Source organism: Panthera tigris, chromosome A1 (assembly GCF_018350195.1).
Source record: "Panthera tigris isolate Pti1 chromosome A1, P.tigris_Pti1_mat1.1, whole genome shotgun sequence".
In the NCBI taxonomy this organism is placed as follows: domain Eukaryota; kingdom Metazoa; phylum Chordata; class Mammalia; order Carnivora; family Felidae; genus Panthera; species Panthera tigris.
The window spans coordinates 29,215,884-29,231,995 of record NC_056660.1 but is presented as its reverse complement, the minus strand read 5'-3'; the positions used below and the strand labels follow the sequence as shown (position 1 = coordinate 29,231,995).

The window sequence follows — 16,112 nt, the reverse complement described above, 5'->3', positions numbered from 1 at the left end:
GGAACTTTTATATTTATAGAAAAGTTGCAAAAATAGTACAAATAATAAAAGATAATAAATAATAATAGTGTTTGTATTTATTTTTTTATTATGAAATTTATTGTCAAATTGGTTTCCATACAACACCCAGTGCTCATCCCAACAGGTGCCCTCCTCAATACCCATCACCCACCCTCCCCTCCCTCCCATCCCCCTAAATAGTGTTTTTTTTTTTTTTTTAATTTTTTTTTTTTTCCAACTTTTTAAATTTATTTTTGGGACAGAGAGAGACAGAGCATGAACGGGGGAGGGGCAGAGAGAGAGGGAGACACAGAATCGGAAACAGGCTCCAGGCCTCGAGCCTTCAGCCCAGAGCCTGACGCGGGGCTCGAACTCACGGACCGCGAGATCGTGACCTGGCTGAAGTCGGACGCTTAACCGACTGCGCCACCCAGGCGCCCCTAAATAGTGTTTTTTAAAATGATGCTTAAGAAATTTCTCTTATAAATAAGATTTTAATAAATGTTAAAAATGTGGCTTTTCTTTGGGGTGCCTGGATGGCTCAGTTGGTTAAGCATCTGACTCTTGATTTTGGCTGAAATCATAATTTCATGGTTTCATGAGTTTGAGCCCTGTGTGTGTCAGGATCCGCACACTGATCATGCAGAGCCTGTTTGGGATTCTCTCTCTCTCTCTCTCTCTCTCTGCCCTTCACTTGCTCATGTGCTCTCTCAAAACAAATAAATAAACTTTAAATAAAAAATGTGGCTTAGTTTTTCTGAGGTACTCCTGTATCTTTCAGAGTAAGTATAAACTGAAAATAGAAGTAATTATCCATACAATTAGACAGTGAGTTAAGACTCCATCCTCTCCCCACGTTAAAATATTTGATTACTTTGATAGGAAATAATAATTCTTCTTGAATGATGAAAAATACACCAGGCAATAATCCAGAGCTCAATGTCCACTCACACACACATAGAAAACATTAGTATCTGTAGGGCATGTTGAAGTTAATGGAAGCTGCTTGCAGCCAGACAGGCTACTGACTAGCCCAGGGGCTCAGGGCACTGCCAAGACTACCCTAAAGACTAATGGAATCAAGAGCCCCTTCACCCCACCCCAGGAGAGGGAGCCTGCTTCAGATTCAGTGTCCCTCCCTGGCTCTGCCCCTCCCTTGCTCATGCGCTCTCTCGAAAATAAACGTTAAAAATATATATATATATTTATTATTTATTATAAATATATTAGGACACACTGAATGTCCCTCTTCCACTACTGCCTCTCTATCTCCCGTTCCTCAAAATAGTTCAGAAATGAGAAACCACTAACTGTTCATTTTGTTGTTCCATCCTTTCTCTTCGCCTATAAACCAACTTTCTCCCTATCTATCTCCCAGCAAAACTAAACCAAACCATAATACCTCACACAGTTTTATTTAGGTTAAGCATATGGTTTTCCAATCTACTCTTTCTCTACCAGTAATCCCCTCTTGATCTATGTACATTTTCACTAGTAGCCAAAGAAAACAAACAAACAAAACAATGCAGGTTACAGTAAATTAAGAGCCTAAAAAAACATGAATTTAATTAATCCTAATGCTGACTCCCCAGAGAATGAAAACACAGATTCTAACTTCCACTTTACACACAAGAAAACTGGCTCAAACGTGTTAAGCAACTTGCCCTTATCTGCAGTCTCCAGCTTGCAGGACACAGGAATCTGACAAGCATATTAATTCCTTACAAAAATATACCAGGACAGGAGGAATAACATCTGAAATATCCAAGGCACTGTGTTTAGAAAAACTCTGCAACTGTAACACTAAAAATCTTTAGATTTAATCTCAGAAAAATTTTAACACCTGTAGATGAAAGATAAACTACTGAGGGATGGTAACCTAACTTCCTTGCTCATTCATTATAATATCAAACAATTGCAAAGATACTCATGTCAGCAGATTTTCCACTGTTAGAAGATGCAGCAACAACCAGTATCACATACAGAGTTTATGTAAGAACCAGACCCAGATCCTGAAGACCAGGGTTTAGTCCTCGACAATGAAAATTGCCAGGTGATCTTAAGCAATCTGCTTCTTCTCTGAGCCTATAAAACAGGGCTGTCTAATTCAGAGAGCTGTTGTTAGAATTCAGTGATATACGGCATTTAAAGTGTTTCTCTAAAAAAAATATTTGAACTATATATATAAACCTCAGCCCCCAAATCCCAGAGAGTCAGCCCCAAAAGAACTACATAACATCTTTCCTATGTCTTTCAAATCAAGTGTGAAAGCAGAAGCTTAAGAGCTTAAATACCAACTTCAAATACTTCAATATAAAAACTATCTGTTGGTGTCAATTTCCTGGTTTTGCTAATTACACTATAGACTAGTTATAATGCTCTCATGCAGGGAAGCCAGGTGAAGGGCACATGAAAACTCTTAGTATTTCTGCAACTTTGAGGGGAATCTAAAATTATTTCAAAATAAAACTAAAATAAAATAAATGATCTATTGGCTAACTCAGGGTTTTCTAAAAAGTGCCACAAGGAAATGTGTTTTCTGTCACAGAAGAAGGCAGTGGAAAATCTAAAAGTGGCTGAAACACAATGTTAGCTCATTTTGGTCATCAAACTGGAACATTAACTCTAATCAAAAAGAAATTTTTCTCCTCTCATTAATGAGGCCAATGCTGTAAAATACACTCTTAGACTGTAGTTCTCGGAGTGTCTAGCAGATTAAATATTCCATTAGAAAAATACCTGTCTACTGCATATACTTAAAACTGACCCAACGTAATATATATATAATGGAGTATTACTCAGCAATCAAAAAGAATGAAATCTTGCCATTTGCAACTACATGGATGGAACTAGAGGGTATTATGCTAAGCGAAATTAGAGAGATAAATATAGGACTTCGCTCATATGAGGACTTTAAGACACAGAACAGATGAAGACAAGGGAAGGGAAGCAAAAATAATATAAACAGGGAGGGAGACAAAACATAAAAGACTCTTAAATATGGAGAACAAACAGAGGGTTACTGGAGGGGTTGTGGGAGGGGGGATGGGCTAAATGGGTAAATCATTGTTGCACTATATGCTAACTAACTTGGATGTAAATTTAAAAAATTAAATTACATTTAAAAAATTTTTAAAAAATAGAAAGAAAAAAAAAAATTGACCCAATATAAAGTAGCCTGTCCCTTAAAGGGTTAAAAACAATCAACCCTAGTTTTCTACTCTTCTCCTGGGCTTTTCTGTCTTCATGACCTATTTATGAGCACTTGTACTAAAAGAGCAACATAGTGAAATGGGTTAGATACTTTACACTGTCAAGCCCTGAAATTCCAGGAAATTAGAGTTGACAATATATTCTATATTATTCTATAAGAAGAAAGAGAAAGAAAAGAAATAAAAGGGAAAGGGAAGAAGAGAGACTATTTCAGGAGAATAAACCACTAATTCACTTGCAACCCAAAAAGAAGTAATAGGAAAGGGCAACACACAAAAACAACCCCCAAATGATATCCTACATTAACTTGGTAAACAATAAATCCCAACTCCCTCAGGGTTTTTGTCCCCATTCATTTGTATTGGGTTTAAGAAGTTAGAACCTTCACATGAAAAGCTAGTTTGTATTCATTACAGAGCAATCTTCTTACACTCATTGTATTTTACCTTGGGAACATAAATAATGTAGGCAGAAAGAAAGTCCATTACTATTTAACTTCAACTATATAACACAATATGAATTTAAAGCTCATCAAGGCCAGAAAACAAACCTGCTACAAACTGTTTTGGAGTAGGCACATTTCCTTGCCCCTCTAGTTTTTCCCATCTCACAGCTTCTGTCTTTTTCATTTTAATTTCAATCTGGAAGAAAACACCAAACAAAATTTATTATTCAAAGTAAAATATACAAAACATTAAAAAATGCAATTTCTTAAAGTCATAAACTTTTATAGGAATTAAGAGAACCCTTGAGATCATTTCCTTAAATTATTCAAGGTTAAATTTCAAGAACTTGGAAACATTTATTTTTCTACTTAAAAGCCACCCTTCAAAAACAACATACATACACACTATAAGCTACAATTAAGAAGAGTCTTGGGGCACCTGGGTGGCTCAGTCAGTAAAGATCTGACTTCAGCTCAGGTCATGATCTCATTGTTCATAAGTTCAAGCCCTGCATAGGGCTCCACACTTGCGGTGCAGAGCCTGCTTGGGATTCTCACTCTCTCCTCTCTCTGCCCTCCCTGATTCATGCTTTCTCTCTCAAAAATAAATATGTAAACTTAAAAAAAAAAAAAAGTCTTGAAATCCATGTTTTTTTTTTCCAATGCAGTGTTCTCAACCAGAGGTGATTTTGTCTCCCAGTGGAATTTGGCAATGTTTATGGATATTGTTGGTCATCACACCCGGGGTGGGGGTTAGGGATGCATAAAGGGCAACCTTCCCAAAACAAAGATTTATACAGCCCCAAATGTCAACAGTGCCCCCCATTGAGAAACCCTGTTCTAATAGAATCACTACATTTGCATGCACATTAACCTGTTTGAGAGTGGAGAACACTACCATTATATAAACATATTACAACTGGGGCACCCGGGTGGCTCAGCCGGTTGAGCATTTAACTCTTGATTTCAGCTTGCATTGTGATCTCATGGTTTGTGGGATCAAGCCTCACATCGGGCTCTGCACTAACAGCACAGAGCCTGCTGGGGATTTTTTCTCCCTCGCTTTCTGTCCGTTCCCTGTTCACATGTGCGCAAATGCTCTCTCAAAATAAATAAACATTAAAAAATACAACTAATGCTACCATTTTTATAATCATTCACTAATTATTAAACATACAATATGAACAAGCTGTAATTTTCACAGATGTGGTGGATTTTTTTAAATAGTAAAAACAAGTTCCTGACCATCTTGAAGTATGTGAGATATAAGATACTACAATAAAGTTAACAATGAGGCAAATAAATGTTCTAATAGCTCAGCAGAGATCACACCTGGGTGTAAAAAGAAAGAGTTTTAGCACACCTTGCAGAGCTTTGAGGGGTAGGAGCATTTACAATGGTGGAAAGAGGAGGCCTCTGGAGACGAAAGGAACAGCCTAAAACGAGCCCTGAGGTTTGAAAGGACACAAAGCATCAGGGAGTATGGACAAGACCAATTTGCCACAAGTCCAAGATTTATGTTAGAACAGTAAAAAACTACAGATGGAAAAGGTGTAAGGCAAATTATGAAGAGCTTATGAATGCTAGACTAGCTTCACTTATTAAAATGAAATTTACTGGGGCGCCTGGGTGGCTCAGTCGGCTGAGCGTCCGACTTCGGCTCAGGTCATGATCTCGTGGGTTTGTTACTTCGAGCCCCGCATCGGGCCCTGTGCTGAAAGTTTGGAGCCTGGAGCCTGCTTCGGATTCTGTGTCTCCCTCTCTCTCTGCCCCTCCCCTCCTCATGCTCTGTCTCTCCCTCTCTCTCAAAAATAAATAAACATAAAAAAAAAATTGTTTTTAAATGAAATTTATCTTTAACTCTCTAATCAAGGTCGATCCCCTAGGGTCTATTCTTAACCCTAACATACACTCACATAACACTTTCATCTATCTTGTTTTCCTTATATTTTAATTTTTTTCTAAGAAAAGAGTTACTACTTTTGTAAATATGAAAAAAAATTATACGAAGTTTAACAAAAAGAAAAGCCTATTCACACTGGTTCTTTGACTCCTTTAGATCCGATAAATCATTTAAACTAGCAATTACTGGTAATCTTTCTACCATCTGCACTTAGTGATAGAATCCTTAAAATCTGCATTTCATAATAACTTAAAACACTGAGAAATCTGCCAATATTTTTAACCAGACATGAAGTGATGGTATGGAAGGGGTTGTGGTCTCTGAGGATTTGTACTTTCTTTAGGACAGAAATGTAACCAAAAACTATTTTTATAATGAGAAAAACATGAAATGTCACTGGGAAAGAGACCAAAAGTGCACTATTTAAAAAAAAATTTTTTGGGGGCGCCTGGGTGGCTCAGTCAGTTGAGCGGCCGACTTCGGCTCAGGTCATGATCTCGTGGTCTGTGAGTTCAAGCCCTGCGTCGGGCTCTGTGCTGACAGCTCAGAGCCTGGAGCCTGCTTCTGATTCTGTGTCTCCCTCTCTCTGACCCTCCTCTGTTCATGCTCTGTCTCTCCCTCTCTCAAAAATAAATTTAAAAAAGTTAAAAAAATAAATATAAATAAATAAATTTTTTTTAAGTTTATTTATTTTGAGAGACAGAGAGAGAGAGCATGAGTGGGGAAGGGACAGCGAAAGGGAGAGAGAACACGGCAGGCACAGAGCCTAACACGGGGCTTGAAGCCATGAACTGTGAGATTATGACCTCAAAAATCAAAGAGCCAAAATCAAGAGTCGGACACCCCAACTGACTGAGCCACCCAGGCAATCCAAAAGTACAGTATTTTTAACATAATTTATGTGTTTAAATTCTACATAAATAAAAAAATAAACTCTACATAAATAAAAACAATTTTATAAGAATCTCTACAGTTCTCTAAAATGATGACTAATTTTTATAAAGTAAAATGCTATCAATATTTTCTCATATACAATATTAAGTGACAGTAATATTAGTGACAGTATTTTAAAAGTTATCACTGCTGGAATAATTATCAAAAAGGGGCAAAAATCTAGTAGCTGGCAATGACACAGCAATAGTTACTGAAAAGAGCTATTACCCTAAAATTTAAAAAGTCATTTCGCTTCTTTAATTTTCAACTCATCTGGAAGTGAAGACCTGGCAAGCAGTGTATACATCAACATTACTATACTTAACTAACCTCTGCCACAGAGCACCCTATATTCACACCTCACGTTCCTGCACTTACGCAGGGTCTATGAAAAGTTCCTCGTTTCACCTAAAGAGCAGCACACACTAACATTCACGTCTACTAAAAACAACTATAACCTGAGGAATTGTGTAGTATGAACAAAGAGGCCTTTATAAGGCCAAAGTCAAAGCTCTTAGTAACAACCTGTATCAAGTAAGACATGCCGACCTGAACTTGAAATTGTACGTAATCCATTCACCAAAATAGCTGCACATAATAAACCACTTAAAGCAGCTTTTTGAAAAGACAAAAGTGAGGAGCAATACTAATTTTCTGTGAATTCTTTTTTACACGTATTTCACTTTCAATGTTTATATATGCTTTTTAAATTGAAGTGTTAAGTCTTAATGATTCCGGCAGGTACCTCCAGAGTTACCGCCAGCCCAACTTCAGGTACTTTTACTGTGACTATTAAGAAGCTATTCTATTTTCATTTAAGTCAAAAATAATTTAAAAGTTAACTTAAAACTTTGGTAGTGTGCTTGAATGCTGCTCTCATATGCACAAGGAAGGCTTTCAAGAATGTCCCAAAGCAGTATTCACAGATTACTAATGAGAATCCCTGCTGTTCCAAACTGTCAGTTCTCAAGATTTTGTATACTATCACCCACCTCTAAAGTCTTCTCTGCACAGTTTAATTTTTTCCAATGAAAGGACTTCAGATTTAAAGGGAAGCCATTACTTCAAAAGGGTCATGACATCCAGATACCACCTTAAGAGGAGGTTAAGCTCCCACTTCCTGCTACAGAGGGACAGTGAAGGCATCTTTTTCAGACACTATGAGTTGTGGCAGTTTACTGCTGAACTTTCTTTTTCTGGTAGTTTTGACAACCACCTGTTTCAAGGCTGTAGTCATTAAATAATTGTTCCCGACCTTCAGAATGTAATTTTTCCCAACATTCTCTTAAACATTTAACTGCTGTATCTAACCCCTTCATCTGATAATAAACTCAAGTCTTCCTGAAGTCATACTGCACAACCACCATCTTTATTTTTACACTCAAACCATTTTTTTTAAGTTTATTATTTCAGAGAGAAAGAGGAAGAGAGAGAAAGGGGGCGCACAAGCAGGGGAGGGGCAGAGAGAGAGGGAGACGCAGAATCTGAAGCAGGCTCCAGGCTCTGAGCTGTCAGCACAGAACCTGATGCGGGACTCAAACCCATGAACCGTGAGATCATGACCTAAGCCAAAGTCACATGCTTAACCGACTGAGCCACCTAGGTGCCCCTACACTCAAATCATTTTATAATCATTTTTTTAAATGCAAAGAACAGTAATTAATGACAAGAAACTGAAAAATCTTCTCCAAAGTTCAACAAATTTTTTTAAATGTTTTTATTTTTGAGAGAGTGCGTACGAGTACTGAGTTGGGGAGGGGCTGAGAGAGACGGGGACAGGGGATCCAAAGAGGGCCCTGTGCCCGATGCGATGCGGCGCTTGAGCTTGAGATCATGACCTGAGTTGAAGTTGGACGCTTAACCTACTGAGCCACCCGTGCGTTCCTCTTCCCCAAAGTTCTACTCGCACAATTCAAATATCTGCTTTGTGTCTACTTGGGCCAGGCACTGTATTAGTACAAAAGGTCACAGTCTCTACTCTCCTTGAAGAAATTATTCAAGAAGCGATATTCCCATAAACAAAGAATTCCAGCAGGTATCACCTCTAGTGAAAGATCTAAATATAGGGAAATATTCCAGTCTCCTGGAAAGAAGTATGCCAAAATGTCATCAATAGTGAGACTGAATAATTACTTTCTCTGCTCCTTTACGTTTTTCCAAATTTCCTATGATACACATTTATTGCTTTTACAATCTGAATAAAAATCTAAATAATCTGGATAAAATAACTATAGCAGTAACATTTCTTGAGCACTATTACATACCGTGTGTTTCATATATATCATCTCAGTTAAAAGAACAACCCTATACAAGGAGATTACCATCCATATTTTAGAGATGAGGCAACCAAGATAGACAACTTGCTGGAAATGTCTTCTGCTAGAAGTTTTACTTACTTCCTCACAAATAAACAGAGGTTGAAAATAAGACAACTATCAGTTTTAGAGAAGAGTCATAGATAGATACTACCTGCTGGAAATATGGCCATGAGCAAGTAACTAATCTCACTGAGCCTCAGCTTCTCCTGTAAAAAGGGATTAATAGGGTCTACCTCATTTAGGGTTCTTATGGGGATTAAATGAGCCCATGCATGAAAAGAATAGAGCACTGTATCTGGCAAATAACTGAATGTTCTTATCATTATCTTTACAATCATTATAATCAGCTAAAAAATCTGTGCAAAGTATTTAACATCTCTGGATTCAGTTTATACCTGTAAATAGGTGATAAAAATACCTGTATCATACAGTAATTGTTAGGATTCCATGTGTAGATAATACACAGCATTCAAAATAGTTACCTACTATAATTCTACACAGGTCAAACAGATAGGACTGACTAAATAAGCTACAATAGATGCATGCAATGAAATACTTTCCTGTAAAACATTTAAGGGCATGAAAAAAATATCCATAATATATGGCTAAATTTAAAAAGATAGTTACAGACAGTATTTACAGTAAAGTCCTTTTCTTTTGAAAATACATGAATATGCATTAAAAAGGTAGAAAGAATACACTTCAAAAACAATTTGTGCATTATCAGCAACTAATTATTTAAAAACATAATTACCACCACCACTGTTATCAAAAAGACATAAAACAACAATCCAAAAGTCTCTACATCCTGCCCAGACATCCCCAACTCCATCACATCATCATTAGGATTCTTCTATGAATATTAAGAAAAGGAATTCACTCTGAAACTTCTCAAATTTTAGTAAGTTAAGGGAGCCATGGTCTGTCTCAAAATAAAGACACACATTTTTACCTCCCACAATTCCAGTCAAAAGCCTTCATATTTTATAGACATAATACAAAAATTGCTCTGACTAGAAATAGGAATAGAACTTTTTTTAAAAAAATTTATTTTTAAGTAATCTCTACACCCAATGCGGGACTCAAACCCACAACCCCAAGATCAAAGGTCTCACACTCCACTGAATGAGCCAGCCAGGTACCCCAAAGAATATTTCTACAAAGCATTTTGAAAATTCTCACTTTTTTAGGAGGAGTGAATATTAACCTTTAATATGAGTATTTCACAGCACAGCTGACACTGAAGTTATAAGCCTGTGATTGTGAGCAGAGAATACTGTCATGAAATTAGTAAGATGGAACAAAAGAAACACTACAGTTTCTTAATAAAATGAATTAATAGGCAGATAGGAAAGCTTGGATTCAATAAAAGGGAGAAATAACTGTCAGAGGTACTGAAAAAAAATGAATTCTGACTTGGAAAAGTCTAGGTATGACACTGTAAAATATTTAGTTAAAAATGTTATTTCACTGATTGAAGGGTGCTACCTCTCTTATTTTCATTGCAAATTATATTTCCCTTGAATTAATAATACTTAACCAAAGGTTATACAAGAATATGCAACATTTCTTCACCCTTGAAGGTGGAAAAGAAAAAAACCGAATTCCCAAAGAAATCACCCCTTTAAAGCACACATTTTACAGAATCTCTAATTTTAAGCAGTTTCTTGTGACCAGAAGCATTCTTTTCTCAACTCACATAAACGATTCAAGATACCTGAATTCATATGAAAACCATGTGATTTCATTATTTTCTTAGTGTCATCACTAAATAAACCTCAGTAACCCACAGAAAGATTTGATTTTCAGTATTTAACAGTCTCCCTCTGCTGTATGAAAAAAGATTCTAAATTTTCATTTCCCTTAAGATATAATTAAGTACAATTATTTCAATTTGTTTCCCATAATATACAGCTTAAAAGTTGGTGGTCTAACAAAACTAATATATGTTACTTTCGGCTAGGAAAAGAAAAATCATCTTCTTTACACATCTTTAGAATGGTAATTCTTTAATCTAGAACTTAGAAAAACCTAAGCAAAGAAGCAGTAGCTTTCCAGAAATAAAAGTATTTCCCCTGGGCCAAGATGGATAATTTAGTAACTATGTAAACTTGGGGAAAGCATTTAAAGTCCATGAACCTCGGTTTCTTTTCATCTATAAAACTAAGAATAAAAATAATCTAACAATTTCAAAGGGTTAACATCAGAATCTATTTTAAATTAATTCACTGAGGGGCATCTGGGTGGCTCAGTTGGTTAAGCATCTGACTCTTAGAGTTTGGGCTCAGGTCATGATCTCACAGTTCATGAGTTCGAGCCCCATGTCAGGCTCCCTACTGCTGGTGCAGAACCTCCTTAGGATTTTCTCTCTCTCCCTTTCTGCCCTCTCCCTTCCCCCTTCTTTCTACCCCATCTAACCCCCCTGCCCAAAATAAATATAAACTTTAAAAAATTAAACAAATGTATTCACTGAACAATTATTGAGCAGCCCTATGTACAACACATAGGGCTAGGGTTGACAAATTTAGCAAATGGAATATACTTACACTAAAAAATTATTCAGTTTGTAAAATTAATGGGGCATCCTATACTTTATGAGCCAATCTTACCTGGAGCATGTACAAAGACATAAATATGACATGCTTCTTATCCTCACAGACTAAATGCAAGGGAAATAAAATGTATACATAAACTACTACTACACAAAAAAGAAAAATAGTTATGTAGCATTTAAAGAAAGAGGAAAGGCACAAAAAAGGTAACTGGGAACACAGCAGGAGCACTGCAAAATGGTCAGTTTCAAGAAGTACTCAAGACTCAAAAGAAAATAAAGAATAAGAGATGACAGTGCTTCGTTAACATCCTCAATTCTAGCCACACAGACTTCTGTATTTATTATCACAAATACTATTCTTCCATAAGTTATATGAGGCGACCCACTAACACAAGTTTTTAAGTCATTTACGCCATCTATTCACACAAGTCAGCTTCCATTTAAACTACTTCAAAAGAATATGCATTAACAACCTGTTGATAAAAATACCGTATGTAGGAAAATGCCTAATTCGTAATTTTCTCAACTGTCCCCCTCCCAAATCTAGCCATAGTTTTGTGGTTGATTACTTACCCATCTTCTTTTACTAAACAAATTCTACACTATGTGGATAGGGTCAATAGGACTACAATCTTGGTAAGATTTCATTCCTTTTTCCCACCTACTTTCTATCTTCCAAACAACTGTTTCTTCTCTCCCCCTCATAATTTAACAGCTTTGTACTTTGTAATCTTTAAATAAATTAGTGGGCAAATCATTTCTAACTAGATGCAAAAAATGACCACTTCTTTATTTTGCACTTTTGCTCAAATGCTCGGCAGATACCCTCTTCTTTCCGCAAAGCCAGTTACCATATTCTCCCTGACACTAGCTGACCTGATTCTACTCTAGGATATGAAAATTCACCCAGCCTTAGAACTTAAACTCAATAATTAATAACACAGCATGTTGCAGGACATGTTCGTAAAGAAGGTGCAGCAATGGAAAAAATCTACTTATATCATTCATTGTCATTAAGTCATTACATATCTCCATACAATTTTATAGATGAAAAAATTTCAGCACTCATTTAGTCCATATCTCTCATTTATACAGTGAAAATTTACACCTACAATAATTTTGTGACAATGTAAATTCACAGAGCAAAGAACCAGAGTCAGATTTTTTTGATTTTTCAGTTCAGTACCTGTCCTGTTAAATTATACTACCTACATCTTTTGATTGATATCTAAAACAATATATGAATTTTAATTCCATTGCATACTTTTTGAAAATATAAAGAAATCTAAAAATTACATAATTACTCAAACCACAGTTTGAGTTATTCAGTATTCGCTTGTTAACAAAGTATTCTAAAATTCAACTTAATTAAAAAACAGGAAAAAAAAACAGGCAGATTCATCTTCACAGTAGTATTTTTAACTGCATAAAACAGGGTGAGAAAGTATTTGTACATCAAAACAGACAAGTTCAAGAGAAGAGATACTCACTGTCAGTATCAAATCTTAAATAGAGGCTGATAACTGCTTTTTAAAAAACCTCTTTAAGAACTATTATACCAATCTTAATAAATATATAAACACTACTGAGGTTAAATTGATTTTTACATTCCACTGTCCTAGAATTCTGGGAGGGGAAAATTGTTACTCAAAAATTATTGTTTTTAATTTGAAGACATGTGCCTGAAAGGATCTATAAACTTAAAATCACATGGATGAGTAGTTGACCAATATTTCTAGATTTTGAAAACATCACTACTGACAACTATTTTATTTTTAAGTAATATCAACACCCAATGTGGGGTTTGAACTCACAACCCCAAGATCAAGAGTTGCATGCTCTTCTGACAGCTAGCCAGGTGCTCCCACTAACAACCCTTTTAAAATTGTCTTACCTTTGTTGAAAGTACTTTAAATGTGCTCTGTTCTGGTATTATAAGATGAAGAAGTCTCAGTTTCAAATTATAATCCTCTCCAGAAGGAAGTTTCACCAAAGCAGACAACTAATGAATACAAAATTAGCAGTACATTTTACAATTTATATAATGAAGGATCACTTAAACTGAATATAAGAATAGAATTTCAATGCTGCTACAGATTGTTTTAAATACTTTATATAGAGTACCAGATTTAAGAAACTCAAAATAATCCTTTTTTTCTATCGGGTACCCTTTACATGGATTCTCACATACATCATTAAATAACAGAAAATAGTATGTTTCAAACAAATATTTAACATTTAAATCTCCAGAAAACTCAAGAGCAAAATATAGTATGAAACAAAAGTATTCATATGCAAGACATCTACTTCTACCACTAACTTAAATATCATTAAAGTTTTCTAGTAAATGCTAGCAAACCAAATGATTAGAGGCCATACTAATTTCACGTGGTTAGCAAATTCTAAGACATATAAATCACCTAACAAATAAGTAGATCTTTTTCACAAAAGTGTATCACACAAATGTACCAAATCACATCTTACTAATTAATGTCTTTTATTATTTGTCAACCAGATTCTACTGTGAATTTCAAATCTAAAGGAAAATTATGTACATCTAGCTGTACCCCACAGTATAAACACTTTTGTCTCAAAATTTAAAATCACTCAAACTGAGAAGCAATGCTTTAGATTTTCATCAGCATTTTCCACATCTCAGGAAGAAATGACGTATCTGATAAACTGCTATAGGTTATTCTGCAATATACTATTTTGCAAATAAAAGTACGTAATCTCAAAATAAAAGATAGTTCAAAGACAGTAATAACCTCTTTTTCTGAAAATTCCACATTTACATTATTCTTCTGAACGTTCTTGATCATGAGTGTAATGATTACTTGAGATTCTGTTTGATACCAGTCATACCTATTAAAAGAAAAAAAAACCTCAGAACATCTAATATTCTCAAAGTTGTTGCTTCTTTATGTTTTGTCAAGATAAAAACTACAATATGATAAACAACAAGAGCTCCACCTTGAGGAACAAAATAGAAAAGCAGCTGGTGATTCACAATTTTATATAACTGTATTTCCTTTGATCTGTACTAATGAACAGTGAGATATAATCCCTAAAATGTTTCCAGGAGACTTAAACACTTACATGATTTTCGGGGTTCTGACTTACATCTGTATTACTGTTATGCTTAATCTAATGTTGAAAACAAAACTGATTCTAAACAACAAACCATTATTATATACCATCAATAGTTTTACACTTCCGTTTCAATCTAATACAAAGAAAAAGCACTCTATCCCTATTTTACAGATGAAAAAATATAAGCCCAGAAGGGTGAAGCAATAAGCCAGTCAGTGGTAGGTGTTACACTGGACCCACATCAACCTGACTTCATACTCCAAAATCTCTTAACTGAAGCTGGGGGCAACAGCCCTGAACACAATGAGCAGAAGCAAATGAGCTAAAAATTAAAATAACTTAAAAGTTTAACCCATCCTACCAAACACAACATTAAGCACAGTATCTTCTTTCAGTCTCAAGGTACATGGGAAAACTAGTGGGCCTAGAAATTCTAATTATGTGTATCTTTCCCACAGAAGGCTCTAAAACTGTAGGGATCCTCACTTTCAAATTAGATTAGATTAGATTATAAACTCCATGAGGGCAGAGCTATTTATCTATCCTGCCACTATTATATTCCTAAGACTGAGCACAGTGCCTGGTAATATGAAATCAGTGTTAGATTATCTTACATTCTAACATCATAGTTATTATTCGATGTTTGTGTTATACTCTTGATGCTGCCACCAAGGTAGTCAAATTTCCCTGTCTATTTGGTACTTGGAGACTCATCCTAAATCTCGCCAGAAAGAACATGAATAAATTGTTTTAACATTTTCAAGCAATTTTAGGTAATTAAAATGCACCTTGATTAACGACATATACTTTAAGAGTCTCAGTTTCCTGCTGAAATTCAGTGAGGATGCAAAGCTCCAGATCAATGCCTTGTGTTTCTGTTACAGTCCTAAGAATACAAGTTGTACACATGGCTAATGAATAATTAAAAATAAATTCAAATACTTGCTAGATGCTTAATTCATCATTGTAACTGTTGCCCTGAGCAATAGTAACTTTCAACTCATGCAGAATTATCCTATGAAAAATATACTCTAAAATATAAAAGGCACAATTCTGTCAAGCCTACTAACTTATTTACCTGTGTAATAACACCTAAAGAGGCTCTTGTCATCTCAAGGTGACATAATATGGAACCAGAAAAAGCAAGTTTAAAGTGAAGTGATTTTAATTTACCCTTAATTATAAAGACTAACAGGAATCAGCAAACAGCTCGAGAATTTGTTTTCTCAGGCTAAGTACTATTTCTAAAAAAAACTAAAAAACACTTAAAATCACAAAGTAAGGACTTGTTCATTACTATTAAACAACAGGATTTTTCCCTTTAGACATATATATCATGCATTATTTCATGAAAAAGAAACACTTACTTGATTTTTGACTGATGAGTCCTCTGGGATGCAGACTGATTTTGGCAAGTCGAAAGAGAAAAATTTTTACAAACTGGTTTAGCAACTGTATATTAAAACGCACATATTATTAATCTACCCAGTGCTATGGTTACTTTGATATGGAGTAACTACATGAAAACGTCCTCAAAGACAAAGCATAATATTCATAATTGTTAAGTAACACTAGTCATCTCAAAAAATTAGAATATTCAGTATTTTTATAATTTTAAGATTTTTCTTCTAAAATAAAAGCATAAAACCCAAA

At 35.3% G+C, this 16,112-nt stretch overlaps 1 protein-coding gene across 2 annotated transcripts in view; it reads right to left on the bottom strand.

Annotated features, from left to right (window-relative positions):
• Window positions 1-16,112, bottom strand: part of SUGT1 (SGT1 homolog, MIS12 kinetochore complex assembly cochaperone) — a 42,797-nt gene that overhangs the window by 11,270 nt on the left and 15,415 nt on the right. For both annotated transcript variants that reach the window (XM_042977445.1, XM_007085354.3), the window contains 4 exons: window positions 15,827-15,861; window positions 14,135-14,231; window positions 13,261-13,368; window positions 3,764-3,854 (listed from right to left, as the gene is read on the bottom strand). In XM_042977445.1, the coding sequence (XP_042833379.1) occupies window positions 3,764-3,854; window positions 13,261-13,368; window positions 14,135-14,231; window positions 15,827-15,861 (331 nt within the window). The remainder of the gene's footprint in view (window positions 1-3,763; window positions 3,855-13,260; window positions 13,369-14,134; window positions 14,232-15,826; window positions 15,862-16,112) is intronic.